The following is a 25,195-nucleotide window of genomic DNA, read 5'->3' as shown; positions in this document are numbered from 1 at the left end:
ATCTTTGGTGTGCTGAGGAGGTGTAGATTTGGCCTTTGGTGAGATCGTGGGGCAAAGTGAACAGAAGGCCGGCCTAAAACAGAAAGGTAAGCACAGCCTGTTGTATTATAAATACCAAATGTGCATATTGGGCTTTCCAAATTAATCTGTTCGCTGAGTCACATGTATTTTCACAGTAAATTTGTCGGTGTCTGGTTTTTGGCGCAAGATACTAACAACACAAGTTGAGGCTGAATTCCAGTGTGTTACATAAACTGCTTCTACCGAGAAACTAATAAGACACTACGTTGAGCTAGTTGCAGTAAACTGCTTCTACCGAGAAACTAATAAGATACTACGTTGAGCTAGTTGCAGCCACTTTACCTTCCACATTTAATTTTGTCTAATACTGGCTTCTGTAGCAATAATACATTAGAATTTCTTCTGAAGACGCGGCCATTAGTTCAGTACATTGAAGTCGAGGTTTTGAAGTTGTTTATGGTGTCGGTAAAGTCCTGGCTCTTGCCGGCTATGAAATAGAAGTTGATTTAAGGAAAAGCAGATGCTGGCTCATGGTGCAGTTGAACACTGGCAACGCGGAAGCGAAACACGTCCGTAGGTTTGGTTTATGATACGGCCGTGTTCCGGTGGTACGGCCGTGGAGTGCAGTAGTGGTTGGTGCTAGTTTTAGTACATTGGATAGAGGTTTGACGGTGGTTTGTGGCGTCAGTCGAGTCTCAAGGGCTGCGGTCATAAAACAAAGTAAAATTTTACTTGCCAAGAAGTACATAGAGCAAAACCTGGTTTATGATGTCAGGTATAACTTCGGGGATGCAAGCATCACTTTTATGATGCGACTTTGCCCCGTTGTGGCGGTCATAAGCGCAGAGAAAGGGGTATTTTGGTCTATGGTGCAGTGTGCTTTAAGAAGACCTAATAGTTGAGCTCAGAGGTTTCTGTGCAAATTTCTGCTGATGAGAGGCGCTCTCTGTGTGTCACACTGATGGTGTAACGCGCTGTGTGTGTAAGGCGCGCTCTGGCTGTGGGTGAGGCGCGCGCTGAGTGTGTTTCTGTGTGTGAAGTCTGAACACAGTGACAGTGACGGTTGATGTGTTTGATTAGGAGGACGCTAGAGCAAAGACACATTTTAGGATCAAAGGTTGATGCCTAGTGTACCTGTGGAAATAATTTTGTTCATGGTTTGGCAACCCCCCTGTCTGTAGACGTGCAGGCAGGTTAAGTGCCGAGGTGGCGACTTGGGAACTGAGGACTCCCGCATAGCTACGGAATAACACTGGGACCGCAGCGTAATCGCGGGTTCACATTTATTCCGGACTAGAACAAGACACATTTTGCGAACAAAGGTTGAGTCTAGATTAGTAAAGAAATATAAAAAGGTTGAATTCCTCGTTTCAGTGGTTGAAATTGTTGTGTGCCTGTCCCCTGACGAGTGTGAAATTAAAATAAATAGGGAATTTGGAGCCACATAGAGATAGACGGGCATAATTGGGTGTATTACTCTGTGGTGTAATAAAAATAAAAAGGAGAGATAGTAAGAGGTGTGTAGTGGAGAATTATGGAGGAGTACAGAGAGGAATGTGTTGGGAGACTGGCGTACAGTTTACGCTGTCAAGGTAGGCGGGTTGCCTGCTTATCTGTTTAACATGTGATGAAAATGAAATTAAATAAATCTCTTAGTGTGTTAATACAGGAAGCTGCGGACCTGGACCAACTGCCCCCACAAGCACAGCGGCCGAAGCAAAATTATAGGTAATGGGAACCACACCCAGCACGAATCAGCAGCTGTGAAACAGACAGCAGCAAGGAGAGAATTAGAGGAGGAATTAAGAGAAGTTTTAACACATAAAATTGGGGCCAACGGACTTGTGGAGGTTGGGAAGGCGTCCGGAGCATCACAACAAAAAGGTGAAACAAAAACACGCACAAGCAGAGAAATCTGAGAGAAAGGCTCCTTTTAAGGTAACGCCTAGTTTGAGAAAAGATAAAATTAACCTGCCTGCCTACAAATGCACATACACGCAATGAAGAAACAGCTTACACTCATGAACACGTGAAGATTTTCCAGCAAGGCTAAAGCAGCGAAACTTAACATACATCTGTTGTTAAAGGATAAATACATTACTGACAAATAAACTCTCTGGGTTGCAGGACAACAATTTAACTTCAAAGAAAAAGACACTGGTCTGACCAACCAGTGAAGACACGACAAATTTAGTGGTAAAAGATTCAAATTGTGACATGTTTTCTGCTGATTGATTGATACAAGTGATTACTGAATGAAAGAAAATTTCCTTTTGGGCTTTTAAACATGATCTTAAGAATTTTAACAGGTGCATGTTGTCCTGTCAACTTGGTGGGTTAGGAGTTGATTATATCGGGAGAGAAAAAACAAAAAAAGGGGGCGAGAAGGCTGACACAGGGCCTGGCCCCGTTGTCTCCCCTCTGAATAACACAGCCAACACAACATCATTTTCCTGTTCGTTTGTTTTTGTTTTTCGTTTGTTTTTGTTTTGTTTTGTTTTTGTTTTTTCTATACATATTTAATTACAGGCTGCTTTGCCGGCCCTGAAAGCCGAGGCTGACTGGACTCCTGCTCTCCCCCATACGTGACACTGACCAAATGCTGCAACAGCTGGACCCACAACAACGACCTGAGAATGTCAACAGACCTGCAGGAATGTGATCTCATGCAGCCGAGACGGAGAGCACTAAACCTAAGGCCCGTTTCACTACACGGGGGAAAAATTCCCAGACTGCGTCAGCTGACAGAGCTCAGCTGTGACGAGACGCCCGCCAAGCCCGAATGAAAAGTAAGGCCGAGCGAAAGAATGCTGACCTTGATAACTTTGCATTCACACTGTGCAGGACAGTGATGGACCAACACGGATGATCGGGCGGCAAAAAGGGCGTGACCGAGACAGGAGGAGTAACTGAGGTCAGAAGGCACCTCAGAATGGACAAAAAACACAGAAGAAGATGCAGGTTTCACCTGTGGTGAACATCGACACTGGAGAAAGGACTGCCCCAATTGGGGTCAGAACCAGGACGGACAGAACTTTGAGCAGCAGCAGCAGCAATGGTCGCAAACAAACTGAAAAGGAGGGGGGCAGGACCCCAGGGCATGCTTCAGGCTGTGGTTTACCCAGAACACCAGAACAGGAAAGTGATGAACACACACACACACACACACACACACACACACACACGTCTCAAAACACACAGATTCAGAATGAAGTGAAATACACACATGAACACGTGCACTCGTTGAGTGAGAAATGACACACACACACATATACACACACACACACATACACATACACACACACATTGGAATGCTGATTCACTGAGAAGTGATGCACACATACACATGCACACGCTTGTGCAATGAAGAGTGATCCACACACACACATGCTCGTGCAATGAAGAATGCTTTGCTTATGCTGATATGCAAAATGCTGCACACAAACATCCCAATGCATAATTTTTATGAGGAGCCATTGATTACTTAGAATGTGTTATATGTCACCCAGAGGGCATTTATGTAGATTTTAGGAATAAGCTCTAAAACGGTTTGGTTATGAAAACAATGTCTGTGCGTGATGTCTGTTTATGGCTCAAGGCCTTGACTGAATTCTTTGCTGTGCTTCACACAGCCCTGATGAGGAACAGTGGCACAGAGTGAAAATGATGAATTAATAGTGTAAGTTTAGGTTGGAGTACGGCATTTTCTGTGATTGAGATTTAATTCAAGGAGGAACAAAAGGTGTTACGGCACCTGAGCTTCTCATTCCCACACAATATTGTCCCGGCAGGAAGCAAAACGTTCCTGTGAATTTCTGGTTGATTGTTTGTTTTTGCTTAGCGCTAGCTTGATGTTATCAGTGAGCTTTGGCTTGTGTTCTTTCTCGTAAGCGAGAGAGGGATAGTTTTATGCTTGGACATGTCTGCAACGGGCCCTAGTTTGTGTTATTTTAGTAGTATTTTGTTGGTTATGTCTGTTTTCGTTTTTGTTACAGTGCACTGGAGAAAAACAAATGAGAGGTGTGATCCACCGGTGGTGATATGTTTATATTTTGTGAGTTCATGATTTAACAATCAGCTCTTTAAACCAGGCCTGAAAGATTGAGATTTAAAGCGCTATGAAATATTCTTACAAAAACAGTTGCAAAGTGTGCTTCTCCATGATTGTAATTGGCTTGGGAGAAATTCACCTATAGGGAACACTGATCTAAAAGGATTGCACCGAGTCAATCCGGTCCAAAAAACAACAAGGAATTGTTTTCCTTTTAAAATGATGACGTCATCTTGCTGGTGATGGATGCTCGAATAGGTTGCGCGTGAGACTCCATTATCAGCAACTTCTGGTATGAATGTGTATGGATGTATGCATGTGACTGGACTGTGATGGACGGACTGGAAGCTTTGACTGACTTGATACTGAGACAATGACTGCACCCACTTTAGGATTAGTAAATGCCAATAAACAATTCACCCAGCCGACAAGAGAAGGGTGGATGCTTCGCTTTGTTTTGTTTTTTCAGGAGCAGGAGGATAAGAGAGACTGGAGGAGGAGACTGTAGCTTCACATAAGTATGAACTGCAGACTTAACACTGTGGTTGCTGATTTTGAGTTACTGATGTTTGCATTAAGAAAACTGTGCTATATTAGCTGTGTTTTGATTAAGGTATCATGTTATATTATTGGGAATGCCAAATGCTACAGTGGAGAAGACTTTTGATACCACTCATGACTGGAATATGTTATTATTAACCATAGCAGGCCACTGTAAAAAGTCAATTAAATTTTATAGAGGAAAATCGCCAAAACCTTAACAATACCTATGAATGGCTTGCCACATTCAGAATAGAGATATGCCATAACAAACATTGGTCCACGTGATTTAGGTTCTCATTTGAAATAGTAAGTTATTAGATGTAGAATATAATTGACAGGGACATTTGATAGGATGTGGTACTGCAAAAGAACAAGAGCAAAGTAAAGAAAGAAAACCTATTGTGTTTAGTTTGGATAAATTCAGATTAAAATGTACCATTATGCTCAGAGGATCAATACGAAATAAAACATATGCAAAATTTGTATGAAGTACATGACTGATAACTGTTCTGTCCTGAGCTTTTGTTTCTATAGCACCCACTTGACCACACCAACAGTTTCTCGCCACCAACAGGGGGTATTTGCAAAGAATAGGGAGGAATATCATCAAAACTGGGAAAGGTAAGCCCCGAAGGGGGTGATGACACCATAACTTTCACTTATGGTCAAATTCTTAAAATTTGACCCCAAACTTGAAAATTCTTCAAACATTTAGAGACGGAGTGGATAAACCTGATGTCACAAACCACATAAGGATGGAGCATTTGAATCAATAAGATGGTGAAATAACACGCAGTAAAATGTGGATCATGTTGCTTATGTTTATTCCAGTGTGCAGAGGAGTCAATTCCCTTCACAAAGTTTGTAAATTCACTTGAACCAAAATTGGGAGCACCCGGTGCTGCAAGAGTTAATAGTCACAATACCCAAGAATAAGCACAAGAGCATGACTGATATGATGGGACTGGGATTTTTCTACACTTAATTATTGCAGACACAACTAAAACTATAACTGAAACTAATCAAAACTAAACTAAACTAGCAAACAATTGGTAAAAACTGATTTATACTGATATAAAATTGAAAATCTGAAGTCGAAGCTAAATAAAAATAAAAACTAATGAAAATTGCAAAACTATTACAACCCTGGTCCAGACTAAGATGGCGTTTGACATCTCCAGGGCAGAAAAGGCTTGGTGTGACCAAGGTGTGGTTTGGCTTGTTGTATGTACATTTCAAAATGTTACAGCTCTGGATGGACCAGTTACCAGGGCATGGAAGGATGACAGACTTTATTACATGAGGAGAAGGGAAATTTCCGGGATTGAGGATCCTCTGGGATGACAAGGCTGGAGCAACGGTACTCGAGAGAAGAATTTCTGATACTTTCTGAGATATGATGTCACTAACCTTCTCTTTTAATTGTCTAGCTCCAATGAATTGACACATGGGAGTGTGTCAAAAAGGGGGAGTTGAGTCCGAACATCAAACAATGGTTTTATGAACATCTTATGACGTTATTTCTGTGTTTAATAAATTAGCTATGGTAAAACTTAAGCTTATAATGTGTTAGACTTAGAAAGGGTTCACTAATTTTTGATTTCTTTTACATACACATAGATTATGATTAGAATAAGTCCCTGGGTCAGAGAGTCCTGAACATAATATTTTAAACCAAATTTGAATCATTAGAAGAACAATGGATAACAATATTAGATTATTAAGCCTAGGGAGAGAGGTGTTTTGGTTTTCTGTCTCTTGCAGAGAAAGGAACAGACACCAGACGGGGACACGGAGATGTGAGGACCCTTCACAGCAGAGACAGATGTAGGGACTGCCGAGACAGCAACTGGGGTCAAGTGTCATAACGTTTGGGCTCCTGGAGAAGATGGATCCCACAAACACAGCAATAACCATGAAGGGGTTGGCGAAAACCAGGAACACCAGACCAACGAGGTTCAAGAGGCTCTTGGAAAAAAGGGGGACACGGAGGTGACCCCAAAACACACAGATCTTTGTTTGAAATCGGGGCAGAATAATCCCCAGAACTGTGCAATGACTAAAGGGTGGTCTAACCCCGGAGGTCGAAGAAAGAAGCTGAGAATCACCCAACTGGAAGACACTGGTAGCTGCAGCAATAAAAATGAAGGTTAAAAGCTCCTTAGACAGAGGTTCTAGTCTAAGTACATTTGAAAGGTATAAGGGGGCATTAAAATGGGAGTGGAAAACTGGAGCACCAAAATAAAGCTGTGGGAAAATTGGGAATGATGGGAGTGTCATCTGTAACTGCTGTTATGGTTGTAAATCTAACTTTGCTTGCATCTGAACTGCGTGAACACAGAGGTCATCCCACAGATGGTCAACCCGTTAAAGGGGACAGAGGGCCTCAGGATCAAGAAAACCTGGACCTTGCAAATGCGGGAGTGCATGTTGTAAGTGATCTCTTTCAGAGATCAAAAGGGGGAATTGTTAGATTATTCTGTTATTATATGTTACCTTATATATGTAATCAAAGTAGTTGAATTAGAATACTGCTGTAGATCATATTATACCCTTTAATATAGAGTGTGTGAGCTGTATGTAGTTTAGTTCTCATTATACTTTTGAGTTAACAGAACATATTCACATATTAGTTCATTAGATAAATGTGCATCACTCTGTATCCTTGATCTGCTGGGAATGTGTTACACTGTTTTCTTGACATGCTTAATTGTTGAATCATGAAGAGAAGGTTGTAAGCAGGAGACTCTGTGTCTAAAGACAGGGAAGATAGATAGACCACATTCCACACCCCCACCTTACAGAAAGCAGAGAAACAACTGCCGAGGTCATAACTTAGGCGCTGTAACAGAGAAAGAATGTGATGTTTTGGCTTTTACGACTAGCTGGGGGCCACTAGAGACTATAAAAAGCTGAGCAACCCGTCACCATTTTGAGACATGTGCCTGACCCTCTGGTAGCATCTCTCCCGTCCGGACGTTGTAATGCTCTGACTGTTGAATTGTATGGAAATAAATGATTGTTGATTGAGCATTGATACACCGAGTATTGTCCTTCCTTCAGCCCAAAGATTCAAAGAATTGGGAGATTTCAACAAGAGAGAGAGAGAGAGACAATAACAGCTACCAAACAGTCGTCATAATTCGTCACACAATGAGAAAAGGACAAATCAACAAGTAACAATATTAAAATCTGTAACATAATGTATTGTTTGGAGTTTAGTCTGACTGGTTCAGGATGACCTGCCATTATCCAATCACACGTCTGCTTACCTGCATCTTTTCTCTTTTTTCTAACCTGAGCACCTGATGGCTTTGAACTTTTGTTGTCCATCTTCCATTGGTTTGAATTTTGCGCTCCAGTACAAACACAAATCCCCCAACCCGAGGATCAGCACAATTAACCTAACAGACCTACACCTTAGTTCACAGATTCACTTTGTCTAAGGTTGATTTCTGGGATTTCACACAACCCAGGATTCAGATCGTGAATCCATGATGGGCTTGGATTTACATCATTATAAATGAAATGCGCTCTACTTGGCAGCCGGCCCCGCCCCTTTTGATGGGTTGTGTGAGACTTTAAATCATCAAACTGTAAATTATAAATTTAAATTGTTATTGATCCTTTACCCCGAGTCCTAAAGTGTAGATTTATTTTCTTACTCTTCTTATATTTATTGTTTGTTTACTTGCACCGCTGTAACTGCAGCCTCGTCGTCTCGTCTCTCTATATGCTGGACTGTCTGTAGCGGAGATGACAATAAAGTTTACTTTGACTTCAGCAGCGCGCAGGCGCACCGAGGGCTCTCGCGCTCACTTTAAAGAATTTAGAAAAAACATCGGTGCAGATTATAAGTCTGTATCATAATATCTGTTTGTTGTGTTGTTTTTATTTTGTTTTGCGAGTTGGTTATTAGATGCCGCTCCAGCCAGCCAGACTCCCCGCCGCCCTGCCCTCTCCTCCCTGTGCCGCCAGCAGCAGGCGCACCTCGCAAACGGAGGGCGCCCTTACTCCCAGCAAATGGCTGATAGAAAACCGATCGGTGCCTATGAATTTCCCAATATGCGCTGGCTCTGGAGAGCCCCGCCTTTAACGCTCTTCTCTCACAGAGAGCAACAGAAAACTTGGAAAAACTCCAGATTGACTGAACTCAGTTCAAAGTTACCTTGACACCTTTAGATGTGAGACGTAGTGATGGTCCGCTTGAAGCTGACGCTCCGGTGCGTGTGTCAGAAAGATCAACGCGCTGCTTCAGAAGCACCGTGTCGAGGCTTGATTCGTTTGGCCAGAGTCACGTGATCAGTGACGTCTGAAGCTTCGTTTAGAATGTACCTTTTTTTAAATCGAACTTTATTGAAACACAATGAGTATACAACATACAAACAGATGAAGTTTACAAAAGAACAGAACATGAACATACAGAACCAGGAGTAAAAAAATTATGATATGAGTAGGCGAAAAAAATCAACATATTGTAACGTGCAGTGGAGATGAAGCCAGCCGCGGAGGTGTGCAGGTGGATAGCGAATGAGCAACAGCTTCTGACTTTCCAAAAAGTACTCATTTATTTACAATATCAAAAATAAAAGTGTTACCTCTACCACACATTACTAAAGAGCACACTAGTCCGCGTACACACGGGAGCATCCATTACAGGAGGAGTGCGAAGAAGAACAAAAAGGGGGAGACACCAGTTGTGAGACAGGAGGCGCCGCCATGTGGTGATACACTGCATTACAATAGCAACTGTTACATAGTCCCCCCCTGGTGAGAAAAAGGCTGTCCTCAGCCGTACACAGCTGAAAAAGCACACACAACAGTACCCTATACATAGAGGTTACAGCTAAGATTGGTGCACACACACAGGGCAAAAGACCATTTAAAAATGAAATTGGTGAAAATAAGACGAATATGTACAGTGGAAAATCAGTTTTCTTAGTTTTTTTCACTTTTTTCTTTTGTTCTTTTTTTTGTTCCTAAGTAAATGCCAAGAATGAACCTTAACGCACAAAAGAGCCATAAAACTGGATTAAGTAGAGCAAACAAAAACATCTACATATCATGACTCAAAGTAGCAATGCAACAAGACAGCATCAAACAGGTTTAACCAAAACATTTCACTTCAGATCAAGCCTGGTTGTGTGAAAATCATTAGTCCATCTTTTGTTGCTCCAGCCAGACGTAACTCTGGGGCAACGTCTGGGCCTGAGATTGTAATGTCCACCAGCAGCTGGGTGCTGGACAGATCTGGGTGAAACACTCTCTGGAACAGCGCCCACACCAGAAGAAGAGTCAATGTCCGGTAAATCAAAGGGGAATGGCTCAGAGTCAATGTCAGTGTCTGCAGGGGGGCCAGGGTGGGCCTGAGAGTCAGAGTTCAGACCCTCTGCGGTCTCTCTCTCAGCAGGCAATGAAACAGAATGTTCTTTGGAAGTGAGAGAGTCCCAGGTATGGAACGGTTGCATGTTCACAACATGATAAACACCTGCATCCACACCGGAGTCCACCCAAGTGAGCCTGTAATTAACATCACTGAGTCTCTGAGATACACACAATGGTCCCTGAAACAGTGGTGCAAGTTTAGCAGTAAAGTTAGACTGAGCGTCTGACCTGGGGTGCGTCTTAACTCTCACAAGGTCACCAACACGAAACGTGGCATGTCGATGTCTGAAGTCTAGGGATGGGTATTGATAAGATTTTAACGATTCCGATTCCATTTTCGATTCTGTTTAACGATTCGATTCTTTATCGATTCTCTTATCGATTCTTTTTTTATTTTTTAAAAAGGAGAACACTAAGGTCGATTAGCTTAGAACTTTGTTTTATATCTTCTCTTTGAACAAGATAGAAATTTAGGAGTGACATGGCCTTACAAACCCAACAGTGAGATCTTAAGAGATCCAGCCTACGGCTCTTCAATGGGGTGTCACAGGGTCCCCAGGAAAAAAAATTGTAAATGTAAAATAATAAAATAAATATTCTTCTGTAGCAATAACAAAGTATAACATAAATTGTTCTGTGGCAATTACACAAGAATATCCAGTAATGTCCCTGCCTACAATTAAACACATTCACTTACCAAAAATCGGGGGCATCTGCTGTGGCAAATGGGTTCAAGCCTTTGACCACAAACTTAGACACTGCTCGGTGACATTCGTCTATCCTGGCCTGAAAGGAGACGCTACCGGTAGACTGCAGCGAGAACTGCCAGCGAGCGCTAGCCAGACTCTGTCTGTCTCTCTCATCATGGTCACCTACATGTACAGTAATGGCAGGTCTTGTAATAAGGCAGATCGCGCTAACATAATATGCACTGTTAGTTGATTATTTACCTGCCGCATTAACGGGAGAGGACGTGCAAACGTTACCGCTGCTGCTGGGTTGAGAGTCACGAGTCCGGAGCGGAATTAAAAACACGTGTCATCGCGTGTTTTGTGAGCAAATGCTTTTGCATATTCGTAGTGTTTCCTCCCTTAAATGCAATATCTACTTTGCAAGTTGCCCTGTTGTCATCGGTTCTCATAAAGTATAATCAAACTTTTGAGCGTTTGAGCCGCTTAGGCGCCGTGTTTCCTGCCAGGTAAATGACACTCCGCAACGTGGTGACGTCATTCGGGGCGACTGGAATCGATAAGGGAATCGTTTGCAAAAATGGCAAACGATTCCAAGGAATTGAAACAGTGGGAACCGGTTCTCAACAAGAACCGGTTTTCGATACCCATCCCTACTCAAGTCATAGTAATGTTTTTGTCTGTCATGGCTATAGTCCAAAGCTGCTTTGGCGTGGTCGTGAGCTTCCTGCATGGAGGCTCTCAGAGTCTCAGGGTAAGGCACACCCGGTTCATCAACACCTGCTGTAGAAGGCTGAGTGATAAGGTCAAGCGGGGTGTCTAACTCACAACCATAAAGCATCATGGCAGGAGTCATACCTGTACTGTCATGGGGGGCGGTGCGCAGAGCAAAGCAAATCTGAGGGAGAAACTTGTCCCATGATGTGTGCTTATCACCTACATAAGCGCGGATTGCAGTTTTCAGAGTCCGGTTGACGCGTTCAGTAGCATTTGTCTGAGGGTGATATACCGTAGTGAGTCTGTGCACCGAGCCTAAGGCAGAAACAACATGTTCAAAAAGCTCACTCACAGAAGGAGACCCTCTGTCAGAAATGAGGTAAGTGGGTGTACCATGCCTAGCAAAAATGTCAGTGACGAATTTACCAGCTGCTACCTGAGATGTAGCTTCTTTGACAGCACTGGCTTCAACACATTTAGTCAAATAGTCAACAAACATGATTAAATAAGCATTACCAGTGGGGGTGCGGGGAAGTGGCCCAACAAAATCCACACCCACATACTCCCAGGGTTTCTGGGGGACAATGGGAACCATAAGACCGGCTGCTTTTTTCTGACTTGGCTTGGTGAGTTGACACACTGAGCATGAAATCACATAGCGTTTCACATCAGCTGCCATTTTGGGCCAGAAAAACCTAAAACGCAGTCTAGCCAATGTCTTAGAAACACCCAAGTGACCTGCTGTGGGGTGGTCATGGTAATAGTCCAGCAAGGTGCCTCTCATGGAAGTAGGGGCAAACCGTTTCAGCTCTTTCAAAGGGTGCAAAGCACATGTGGACTTGGGTTCTCTGTGATACAAAAGAGAGTCATACACAACATACTGTAACAAGGTGGCATTGTCCGAGCTGTTCAGAGAGTCTGCTTCAATGTCTCTGAGGAGTGGACCTGTGACATGATCGTCTAACTGCAGCTGCCTCAATTGTGAACGGTCAGCCAGAATGACGGGGGGCAGAGTACGAATGTCCAGGCTGCCCATAACAGCATGATCTGGTAAAAGATCAGTCGGCCTGTCACAGGTCAGAGGCAAAGGGTTGCGTGACAGTGCGTCAGGAACTTTGTTCTGTGCACCAGGTTTGTGCACTATTGTGAAATCAAAGTCCTGCAAACGAAGTGACCAGCGGGCGAGTCGGCCCGTTGGGTTTTGACGAGACATGAGCCACCTGAGACTGTTGTGGTCAGTGAAGATAGTAACATGAACACCTTCAACATATGGGCGGAAGTGTTCCAGAGCCCATATCACAGCGAGGCACTCCTTCTCTGAAGTGCAGTAGGGGAGTTCAGCTTTGTGAAGGGAGCGACTAGCAAAAGCCACAACGTACTCACGACCCTTGTCATCCTTTTGCATCAACACTGCCCCAAGACCAATGTTACATGCATCGGCGTGAATGGAAAAGGGATGGTTGAAGTCTGGAAATGACAGGATTGGGGCTGATGTGACATGATCCTTCAAAGTGTCCATGGCCCTTCGACAGCTGTCGTCCCAGTGGAAAGCATTGTCCTTTCTGGTGATGGCGTGAAGAGGTTCAGCATGGTGGGCATAATTCTGAATGAAGCGTCGATAATAGCCAGTCAAGCCAAGGAACTGACGGACGTGTTTCACTGAGGTTGGGGTATCAAACTCCTTAACCGCCTTTACTTTGTCCGGATCGGGCTTAACACCTAATGATGTGATGCGGTACCCAAGAAAGGTGAATTCATCGAGGCAGAATTGGCACTTTTTGAGCTTCAATGACAAGCCAGCAGCCTGGAGTCTGCCCAGCACCTCCTCAAGATCCACTAAGTGCTGTTCAAAGGTAGGTGAGGCGATAACAATGTCATCCAGGTAGACCGCGCACGTTTTGCAAATGAGGCCAGCAAGCACAGAGTTCATGAGTCTCTGAAAAGTTGCAGGTGCGTTGCAGAGCCCAAAGGGCAGCACCCGAAACTGGAAGAGACCGCAGTGAGAGATGAAGGCAGTTTTAGGCTTCGAGTCCTCTGCTACAGCAAACCTGCCAATAGCCTGCGCTAAGATGTTGCGATACCGAATAACAGCAACATCAGGAAGAAGGAACACGAGAAGCTAGAGAAGTATCAATAGCTCGAGATGATGTGAGGGGCGAAGGTAACTGGTCCCAGTGGGAATCGAAGCACTTGGTGCGGTTACTCCCAAGCTAGGCGAGTGGCTCCAGCAGATCCCAGGAACAACATCGGAGATCTCTGTCCAGAAGAGCGCAGTCCTGGGAACAGCAAAGATACTGCACCGGATTGCGCAGGACCCTTAAGTCCCAGGCCTCTGGTAGAGGACTCGAGCTTGAAGGATAGACCGCCCACAGGGAGAGAGGGGAATTTTATTTATTCATACATATAGATAGATAGACAGGTGTGTTGTACCTCGTGTGTGTGTGTGGATAGATAGATATATTCAAAGCTATGTGATCTATGTGGGGTATTTTCTGGATGCATGAAGTGTTTTGCATTTAGGAATTCCTCTTCCAAACATGTGACCTGTATCTGAACCAAAAAATTTGTTTAGTTTTCCATAACGTCGACATAACTGAATAAACAACTCTCTAACATTGAACACCCCATTTGGCATGTAGTGGAAACACTTTTATTGCAATTTTGGAGAAATTTTAGAAAAATGAACCACATCAACTTTGCAGTCATGGGAAAAAGTTGCCTACAGACTCAAGAAATAATCCTGGAGGAAGTCATAAATAGGAACTACTTTGAGCACCCAGAGCACATAGTTTAGGGGAAATACCAGATCACAATAAACAAACAAATCTGCCAACAGGTAAGTGACGCTTCCAACATGGTTATGACTTGTCATTGAATTTAAGGATTTAGACTGATGGATGTCCATATTAACCTGTGAGTCTCCTTGGCTGCATCTCTGTTATGCAAATATTATATTGTTTTTGGACATGGACTGCTGCCAACACCACAGAAGAGTCGCTATTCCTGTTATACTTCTTTGAAGTTTGTCTGAAGGGTGATGTCATGCATTGTTGTTTAGAGGACACAAGTTAAGGTGATCAAGTCCCAAATCAAAATATTAACTCTCAAATCATGACTTATGAGTCCAAAGTTAAGACCCCAAAGTCTTTTGTCAAGTTTTAAGTCATTACTAAAGTCTACAATTAATTCTTCATTGTTTTACATACTAACCATCATCAATTAAAAATTCACAATAGCAATAATATGTTTAGAACTGGTAGCAAATTATATATAATGAATGGTTGTAAAACTGAAAACATAATGAACTTCAAACATTTACATTAAGATCTGAGTGCCTGCCAGCTGAGATGTTTTAATGTTTGCAGTAATAATAATGTGCATGGCCAAACTATGCAGCAAGGTTGGCTATATAGGCCTGCATTTATAACATTAACTTAAATGAGTGCAGACAGGATTATTAAGTCAGTGAAACAGCCAACTCTAGTGAAGTCACTTTGGCTCTTTTGTAATTTGCAGATGTCTAGAGACATTCACGTTTGCATCTGCAAAAGCTTTTCAATCCCACATAGCAAAATTGGTATGGCCCAGATCTGTCCCACACACCGCAAAGAATGACGGCCCTTTGGTGGCCCAGCACAAGGCCAGTTGCATAGACACTGGAGATCCTGTGCTGGCCCATGTGTGGATTACCTCTGGCAAACCTGATCTGGGCCACCAAAGGGCCGTCATTCTTTGCAGTATGTGGGCAGCCACGGGCCAGTTGTAGACAAACTGGTGGTCCTGTGCTGGTCCAAGATGTCATCCTAATGTGTACCTTAATCAAGCCATGTAATAACAACATGTGTTGGAACATGACGAAACTGTTCAGACAGTGAATGGACTTAATCTTATATAGTGCTTTTCTAGTCTCCCACTTAAAGTACTCTATACAATATGCCACAGTCACAAATCACACACTTTCTCTTAACTGGGTGCTTCCTAACTACATTCATACACATTCACACTCTTGACATGCAGACTGGAGGAGCCAGGGATCGAGCCACTAACCTTCAGATCAGTAGGTGACCTGCTCTACCTCCTGAGCTACAGCCACACAGTGGAAAACACGAGTAAACCCTAACTAGGTTTTGGATAAAGTGTACACTCACAAACCTGTCAAACCTGCATTTGAAACGTTGGCTACTATAGCAGTATAGTATTGCAAAATGACATTTGGGTCTTCTAACTAAAATAGGAGATAAATAGTGCCATCATTGCCAGACCTAGCCCACATCTGGTTGACATACACTCTGCCATGACACCAGTCAGTCAGAAGTGCCAGCTTGATGCCAGATCCGGGCCAGACCTGTTTTCTATGAGACTGGGCCACATAAACCGAATCACAATCGAGCCAGATGTGGCATGCCATCACATAGACAGTGCCATCTATGCCAGGCCTGGCCCATATCTGGATGACATACGCCTTATCATGCCAGAAGTCAGCCAGCAGTGCCGGCTTGATACCAGATCCGGGCCAGACCTGCTTGCTATGTGGGATGTTGAATGGCCTCTAAGTAGAATGACCATTGGAAAGTTACCTGCAAATGCCCCTGAAACACTTGTGCAGATAAGAGAACATTCCCCTCTGTTGATAAATTAACAGCATATCGACAAAATGCCCCAATGCGGTCAGACACTGTGACAGTAAGATTCCCAGGCAAAATACAACAAATTTTGAGTACTCTTGTAGAGTAGATATAGTTAATTTAAAAAAACAAAACGAAACCACACACATCTTTTTTTAAGCCATTTGGAGTCTTTGTTAAGTCTCTTTAAACTGGACATGAACTACACTTTTTTATTTTCATGCTGTACTCAATATTACTGCTAATATACAGCATCCCATGTCTTCATACCTTTCATCTACGGGAGAAACTGAACAGGACAGAAACAACATCAAAAGACAAATAACTCGTGAAAAAAGTGACTCGTGCCAAATCTGACAACACGAGCAACAAGGTCAGCTGGAGAAGGTGACGGTGAATACTTTTTTTTCTTGTTCTACTGTCTTTACTATTTGGGTAATAATAACAATTATTACAGTAGCATTCATTGACATGTCATAAGAGTATATGAGGAAATATGAGAAGGAGATGATGCTAAGATGCGAGCAAAAATATTCACTGAAGATACTTCACACTTACTTTTATGGGGCAGGGCAGTGATAGTTTCCCATTTTCTTGTTGACACTCATTCATGCCAAGATATAATGACTTGTTATATTTACATATTTTAATGGGAAGTTTAAATGGAGGGTTTTTTTTGTTTGTTTGTTTTTGTTTTGTTTTGTTTTGTTTTATAATTCATGTGTTGGAAAGGGGTTTGTTTGAAAACACTGAATGTCCTTGAGGGAAGAAAGGGGAACAGTGGAATCTACATGGACATAACAGCATGGTACATGTGCTCTCTGGACACTGTGGTTAGGCTGGCAGGTGCTTTCTTACATTTATTGCACGTTTCCTGAAAAACAAGAAAGACATCATTGGTAGTGTTTGTGCCGAGGCAAATAGGAACTGTGGAAATCGAAATAACATCAGCATAATACACAGGAGAATGTAGGAGCTTTCATTGTTGGTTGTGATTGGATAGAACCTTATTTATTAGAGGTCCAAACAGTGACAGCTCCAGGGAGCCTTCTTTTTTATGTTACTAAGAATAATTAGGACAGAGTTTAGTACTGAAGCTTAAAGGGTAGGTGCATGTGTCAACCTCTGGGACTAGTAATTGAAGTCAGTTTGGAGGTGGCATAAACTTAAATTACTCTCAAAAAGTAAGTTGATTTCCATAGACTCCTGTGTTAAATACCCAATTTTATAGCATGGGCATGACCAGTTCTACTTGTCAATGGAATTATCTGACAAATAATATGTCTTGCTGTGCAGTACAGACACTACAAGAAGAATTGCTCAGAACTTAGTATGTCTGTCTAGGTGTTGTACCGGCATATTTTATGAATGCCGCTTGCTAACCAAGGTTTGCTACCACTCCTGGTTACCCAACACGGCGACAGACAAAATACCAATCTTTAAGGAGCATTTACAAAGGAAAAAGCAACATGGTGATCAGACACTTCAAATTAGCAAAAAACTATTTAAGCATAAAAACTCACATAGACAGAACAATATAAATCCCCAGATGCAAAGAGTAGTAAACAGTGAAATGTGGATCATTAAACATTATGTTGTTCACTTCTAAGTTCTTGTTAAATAATTATTTAATAACTGATCAAAGTGTTTTAATTATTGTGCCTTACAAAGTCCTGATTGCAACATTGTAATATGCTAATGTGAATGAATCATCATAAATCATACTAACTGTCAGAATCCCTGAGACACAGGACAAGGGAGGGAAATTAGGGACGGTGAATCTGAATGGACCATGTTCTGCATCTCCATTGCTTTTGGGTCTGTGCTGAGTCGTGTCTCCAAAGCAGCTAGTGCTTGTCATGACAGTAATCCTCAAACCAAATGGAGGTGAAAGGAGCTGCTAAGCTTCAGGAGGAGTTCCATCAAGCATGGCTAGTTTGTGGGACTCTAGAGGCAGCTGGAAGCTATTGGCAGGCCAAGCAGAATGCGACAAATATGGTGAAGCAATTGAGCAGGGCTCGAAGTGGTTCTGGTAAGCCTTTAGACAATTCAGGAGAAAAAGCAGCTTCCTCTCTACACTGTGTATATTGGGGGTGGGACTATTCTGTCATTCCAGATATTATTCCTTCAACCACTCCCCCAACTATATCAGGCAGTGAAAGGAATGATTTGTCCATCAATGGAGGTGAGGTCACAGAGACAGTTAACAACTCCATGGTGGCAGGGCTTCTGGAATGGATGAGATTCACCCGGCTCTAGATGCTGTGGGGCTGTCATGGCTGACGCACCTCTGCAACACTGACTGCAACAGTCAGGGACAGGGCCTCTGGATTGGTAGACTGGGGTGGTTCCCCTTGTCAAGAAGGGTGTCAGCAAAGCGTGTTCACTTGATTTTAGAAGCTTTGGACGTTACAAAGTTAAAGAACTTCACTGCACAGCAGTGGTTTGTGCTTTGTCTTAATAAAAGTATGAAACTGAGGAATTTATGCTTTCTAAATAAAACTGCTATGTTTAGAAATTCTGTGTTGAAAATCCCTTGCTCTGTTAAAAAACAAAAAAAATTAATTAAATAAAATTAAAAGACTTTTTGACAAAAACTTTGAATTTCAGATGTGGGCTAACAGGGTTTTCCTCATCTGTATGTCCTGATGCGAGTGTTCTCTTCCAGGATGACACTGCACACATCCATAGCATACAAAAGGTGATGACAACAACCAGATCTCAGCTCAGCTATGACAAATTAGAAAGTCCTCTCCAGCAGCATCATCAAAAACCCACATGAGGAAATGTCTTTTGAAACAATAGTGTTCATCCCTTCAGTAGAGTCAGACTTGGAATCAGTACTAGAAGCTACTCTGGCAGAGCATGGTAGCCTGACACTTCACAGGAACTGGGATCAGCAGTGTGTGTTTAGGGTTTTTAATCTTAAAAGCTATAGCAAGAGTCAACTTTCTTCATTTATTTCTTTTCTATTATTTTTGCTAATAATTGGAGAAAAATAAAGATTCTTCATTACGGTAGGGGATTTTTAATTTATCATTGTAAAGCTTTAGGAAGAATTTAGTTGTAAATTATCATTTAGACTTTGTTAGAGTAAAAACACGTTTCAGTCCCATGTAAAAATTAAGCTACTGGTTAAGCTTCAGGGGAATCACACAAATGTCCACTGTGTCTACTGTAGCTCTTGAGATTTTATAAAGTCGCATTAACTTCAAAAGAAAAAGTTACAACTTATCGCCAGGTGAGTTGGTGTGGATAGCCCCACGGGAATGTCGGATTGACCCACTTGTTTAATCCCTGTAGTGCCCCCTAGTGTGTGGACGTGAATTTCTGAAATTAAAAATGTATAAGTGAATAACTCTATTGAGTAATTTACAATGTCTTTAAAACCTAACTACACCCAACCATCACAGGAACTGGGATGATTTTTCTTTGTACAGTTTCGGTCAGAGGCTCTCTCCCTGCGCAGGTATAAACATTTATAGATGCATTTGAGTGACAACATGTTTGCTGATATTCTTCACCAAGATCTTCTATAAATATTTATAACATTTATTTGTTTCGACAGTAATGCTGATAGTAGGATACCCCTGCTCGAAAGATTAGTTTGTGTTTCTCTAATGTTACTGTTATAACATTAAATAGAAGGTGTGAAAGGCACCACACAGGTGATTCAGTTGTCAGTGTGTGTGTGTGTGTGTGTGTGTGTGTGTGTGTGTGTGTGTGTGTGTGTGTGTGTGTGAGTGAGAGAAGAAATTCCAGGTCTGTGTTCTCTATGACAGTATCCTCACCTACTGCCGGTGCTACAGCTGCTTCACTGCCGGAAACAAGGAAGTTAAAGCACCCCCCCCCCCCCTCCCCTCCCACGCCCCCATCTTTTGTATACATAAATAAGAGATGAATGACTGGATGTCATGAACCGACCGGTTAATCTTGGAAAGAATCAGACAGAGCTCAGAGTCGGAGGATGGACTATAAACCGGTGAGTCGAATGCGGGACATCTGCCTCTGCTACCTCCATCACTGTTTTCCCTTTGCTTCTGCTTTCACCTCCAGACTGCTGCTTTTTTTCACATCTGTATGAATGAAATGACATGGTTTGCCTGCGTCTCCCCAGGTTCTCATCTTCGTACTGTTCATCGTGCCCATGTGGTCGTCCAAGATGTTCCGGTGCTATAACGACCAGGAGCTACAGGCAGCGGCGGACAGGAAGCTGAGGACGCACTACCTGCGGCCCACAGAGGCTCCGCGGTCAACGGCTCGCAGCTCATCTTACTCTTGTCCCCTGGAACTTTACAAGACGCCGCTGTCAGATGAGCAGCGAGACAGGTCTCTGTCCCCCTGGAGATTCGTGTAAGCAGCAGCCTGAAGCACATTTTTAAATCCCGATGTTATTCAGTATTTAACACCGCAGCATATGAAGCAAATGATGTTTTAAAATATATAAAAGTCCTTTCTAACCTCGCACAAACAGCGGGTGAGAGAAGTTCCCGAAAGATAAAAAAGTGTGAAGAGATTTTACAAAAATTCCATCTTTACATTTTGTTTGGGGTCTTTGTCACGTCAGACTTGAGTCAAACCTTTACACAGAGTGAGGCGCAAACTAGAAGCTCGATTTTCATTTTTATGACGTAGTAAAATCCTTAACAACAGCTAATTACAAACCGGTCTACTGCGCGCAAATATAAATGAACAGCAGTTAGAAACTAGAACTTCTTGTTTTGAATTTTGAAAGAGACATAACAGCTAAACAGATAAGAGAATAAATAACTCGGGGATCACACGGCTACACGGTAAAATAAAGCCATAATCAGCGCACAGTCGAGCTTATTTGCGTGCCTTGAGCAGTGTTGCCAACTCCTCAGTAAGGAAAATCGCTATTGGCTGTCCTAAAAGTCGCTAGAAGTCGCTAAATGACGTCATCGCCTAATTTGCATAATTGGTCATGCTAATCCTATGTTGTTGGAGAGAGAAATAACATCGTGGAAGAGATATAAAGTGAGTAAAAAAAACGTCCTAAATGCATTTAGAGTTTATTTAGAACTACAAATTAAATTTCTTTTAGCAATTATTGTTTTTTTTTAATGTCACAATTCCAACCCCTGCTCCTTTACCCGGGCTTGGACCGGCAAAAGTGACCCGAAATAGGCACTCTGGTGGAGTTACTTTGTGTGTGTTTATAAGTAGTTTTAAACCTTGTGATCCACAAAACAGCATACGAGTAAAAGACTAAAAGAACTGACTGCGTTACAGCACCCGCTGCTTGTTGAGAGTAAAAGCGATACGCGCTTTCATGTCTTTGAAAGGACTCAAAGACTCTTTTTTTTTTAGAAAAAAAAAGTCGCTAAGGGGTCTGAAAACTCGCTAAATATAGCGACAAAGTCGCTAAGTTGGCCTTGAGTGATAATTGGCGCTGGTCCTTCCAGCGCAAGTGACGCAAGCATTGGATGAATCGGGGGATTTTTCCCCCGATTCATCCAATGCTTGCGTCACCTACTGCGAATGAAGCTCTCTTGGTACATAGCTGCCGGGAATGACTGCATCCTGTGTCTTCATTAACCATAACTGGAGAGAACAGAAAACAGATAAATAAATGAGATTTACGAGTCGTCTCTTCAGGTAACGATAAAAAAGTCACTTCAAAAGAACAAAATAGTATAATTCTGTATCAAATGACGCTAAAACCTTCAAGCCAAACGCTGCCATCTTGTGGTGAATGGTTTGATTAAATTTTGTTGACAGCTTGATGTTTGTTTGTTTGTTTGTTTTGTTTTAAGAAAAGAAAAGAAAAGAAAAGAAAGAAAATAGCACAGGATGAATGTGCCCTGTTCTTAGGATTGCTTTCCTAACATTTTGGACGGGGCTTCTGTATTTACTAAGACCATCTGCTGTTACTGACATATAGAACCACATGCTCCACATGTCTGAATAAACTGTAGCTCACAGAGTCCTCTTTTTGTTTTTAACAGAACTCACATCAAGGAAGATCACTTTCCTTCGACATATGTTGGTGCTCAGTGCCTGTGTTCAGGATGCATCCAGCTCAAAGACAATAAAATGATTGAGGACTATGACTACAACTCAGTTCCCATCGTTCAGAACAGAGTGTTTCTCAAAAAGGAGCTTTGTGACGATAAGAAGACTTACCGTCTGAGGCCAGTGAATGTGGAAGTAGCTGTGGGGTGTACCTGTGTCAGACCCCAGAGCTCCTAGGGGAGAACCATCCAGACCTGCTATCACATGACACGCATAAAATGCATGAAGTTCATGAAATGCACCAAGTCTAATCAGCGGTGTGAAGTCCTGCAGCATGCTCATAGTGAGCAGGCTGTGACTTAGAAGGAACATCGCTGGGAATATTTAATGCGGCTTCAAAAGTCACACAAGCCTATTTATACACTTAGCTATTTACTGTTTATTTATCAATAATATGTTTTGTAGATGTTTGCTCTCTTAGTTCTGTTTACAGACTCCTCCTGCATAGTGCAGTAAATGTAATCTGGGTATTTTATTACTTGATTTAATTCATATTGATGACCTTCTCATTGAAAAAAGCTATTATATAGTTTTGTTACATAACAATAACTTCAAATGGTATTTGAAGAATGATCTATTTATTTGGTCTGCTACTCTACTTTGTATTTATTTATGCTCAAGGTTTTGTCCTAGTGGGACTATATAAGTCTAGTGAAGACTTCAAGTTTAGCTTCTTTGAAGCAAAATAAAGAAAATGTCTGCATTTCAAAAAAAAAAAAAAGAGTATGTGTTTCTGTTATACTGGATCGTGTAAAACAACCACACAATCTTCCAAAATACCCAGTGTCAGTAGGTTTCAGTGATTTGAATATGTAAAACATGTTTACTATTGTTAACACATCTCTAGTATTTATTCTAATGTTGGAATTTCCACTTATAGTCTTATAGCCACCACGTGCTTCACAATAAAAAAAACAGAAAAAAAAAACTACAGAACTTAATTTTAATATTGTTAAAAAATTTCCAAATGTAAGTCTAAAAAGATGCATTTTTACCTGCCTCTTGAAAGAGACCACTGAGTCCACAGATCTCAAGATCTCAGAGTCTGGGGGACACTGTGGCAAAGCTCCAGTTTTCAGTCTCGTATTATTCAAAACAAGTAGTCCCTGATCACATGACTTCAAGGAGCTGCTGGGAATGTATGGAGGAGCTCCGGAAGTCAAAAACAGAATCTTAAAATGGACCCAGAATTCAGTGTGGAGCTGGGTCAGCAATGGTGAGGTATGAAAGTACTTAGAACAATAAGCCTCACAGTAGTGTTCTGAATGTGATGGCATCAGCCACACATGGGTAAATCAGTCCATTTGTTCACTTTATTAGTTTGGTTTGCAGTTTTCTTCATTACTATAATTCATGAATCATTTTTAAATGGTTTGGCCAAACCACCATAAAAGCTACCCTCTTGTGTCTTTGTAATTAGGTCAGTTTGTGAGTTAAGTTGTGTCCGATTTGTTTAAGTTTCTGGAAAATACTTTTTGTAGAGTTATATTTAGTTGACCTCTTTTATGGGCCTGCTAGTTGTGTTTTTAAATTTTTGTCTTTTGAACTTTTTTGAGGGTTAAAAGAAAGAAAACCATTTTTTCCTGTGTCCTCTGTGCCTGGGCTGCTTGGTCCCTCACACTGAACAACCTGCAGGTGTTCCAAGGAGTTTCTGCTTAGACAAGTGAACAATGAATTTCAATAATCTACACAAGATGAAAAATGCATCAATAATAATCTCAGGTTCAGAGCGTGACACAATGGGACTTAACTTGGCAAGTGAAAACAAAAAGAGCAAACTAGAGATTACACATGAACATCAAGAATGAACAAAGAGTCAAAATTCTAAGGTTCCTGACAGATGATTTACCAAATGTTGTAAGGGGACAAAGGAGCTACCTTTGGCAGAAATCTGTCAGGGCACACACAGGAACTTCTGTTTTTTCTTCATTAAGTTGCAGGAAGTTGTCAGCCATCCAACTTTGAAGAGAGTCTAAGAAATTATTTTGGATCAGCAGCTTAGAAACATCTTGGGGTTAAAAAGAGATGTATATTTGAATTTCATCTGCATAGCAGTGATATTAAATGTCCTTGAAGGTGCTCAGAATATGCAGAAGAGGGAGCAGACATAATAGAAACAAGAAGAGCCAAATGTGGCACACCATAGGTAAGAGAAATAGATGAGGAACTCTTACTCTCCTACTTAGAAAAGCATTTTATGATCTGAACCAATGCAGAAGGTAAGGTACAACACCAGTAAAACAGAACATTCTCCTGCATCACTTTGAATCTAAATATTAAAATATCAGTATAGACCACTCTATCAGGAGCTGTTGCACGAGACTGTGACCTTTCAGCTTTTGGTACTGACAACACTACTTGCCCTGCAGAGAGGTGGTCAGTCTTTTTAATGTTAAGACAAACACTGCAGTCGGAAATGCCCATTTCAACTGCTGCTACAAGCAACTCTATTGAGTATTTAAAAAATGTAAATCAATTAACAAAGAAACGTGTCCACTGGTTCTACTATGAATTCAGTTGGGAATCAACCAGACAGACTACACACAATTCCACTACCACACCAGTTTCCACCACAAAACTTCATAAACCTGCCGGCTGTTACCAGAAAACCCCAATGATAACAACAGGACCAGGGTTAAATCACTAACACAATATCTGAAGTGGACAATATGGGGGAAAAAAAGAAGTTAAAAGTAGGGATGGGAAGCTCGAAACTAATGTTTCGAGACTGCATCAAGCTTCCGAAGCACAGATGTTTCAGTTCAATTTTATTTATACAGTGCCAAATCAGAACAGCAGTCGCATCAAGACGCTATATATTGAAAGGTAGACTCAGTAATAATACATACAACTAACTACCCAATATGACCCCCTATGAGCAAGCACAATGGCAACAGTAGGAAGGAATAACTCCGATTTGACAGGAAGTAACCGCCAGCAGAAGGGCCTGAAAACTGAAGACTCTCCTCCCATTCTACTTCTAAGCTCCCAGCAGCCTAAATCTATAGCAGCTTAAATAAGGGAAGATTTGTGCTTACCTGATCCAGCCCTAACTATAAACTTAACCCAAAAAGGAAAATTTTAAGGCTCTTAAAGCTTAAAAGTAGAGACGGTGTCTGCATCCTGAA

At 41.9% G+C, this 25,195-nt stretch overlaps 1 protein-coding gene across 1 annotated transcript; it reads left to right on the top strand.

Moving 5' to 3' along the window:
- The first annotated feature begins 19,907 nt into the window (after window positions 1–19,907).
- LOC113017911 (interleukin-17C-like) lies at window positions 19,908–22,563 on the top strand. The gene is made up of 3 exons (XM_026161015.1): window positions 19,908–20,013; window positions 20,149–20,384; window positions 22,001–22,563. Exons 1-3 carry the CDS (start codon window positions 19,999–20,001, stop codon window positions 22,242–22,244), a joined length of 495 nt encoding a protein of 164 aa, XP_026016800.1. The 5' UTR covers window positions 19,908–19,998; the 3' UTR covers window positions 22,245–22,563.
- The last annotated feature ends 2,632 nt before the right edge of the window (window positions 22,564–25,195 follow it).

This window comes from Astatotilapia calliptera, unplaced genomic scaffold, assembly GCF_900246225.1.
Source record: "Astatotilapia calliptera unplaced genomic scaffold, fAstCal1.2 U_scaffold_27, whole genome shotgun sequence".
NCBI lineage: Eukaryota > Metazoa > Chordata > Actinopteri > Cichliformes > Cichlidae > Astatotilapia > Astatotilapia calliptera.
Note: the sequence above shows the minus strand (reverse complement) of the source record. Positions and strands in the feature narration are given on the sequence as shown.

Bases quoted from the DNA above. Each gene is read 5' to 3' on its own strand.
- LOC113017911 (XM_026161015.1), top strand. The intron at 20,385-22,000 runs GTAAGCAGCAGC...TGTTTTTAACAG, and splicing joins CTGTCCCCCTGGAGATTCGT to AACTCACATCAAGGAAGATC.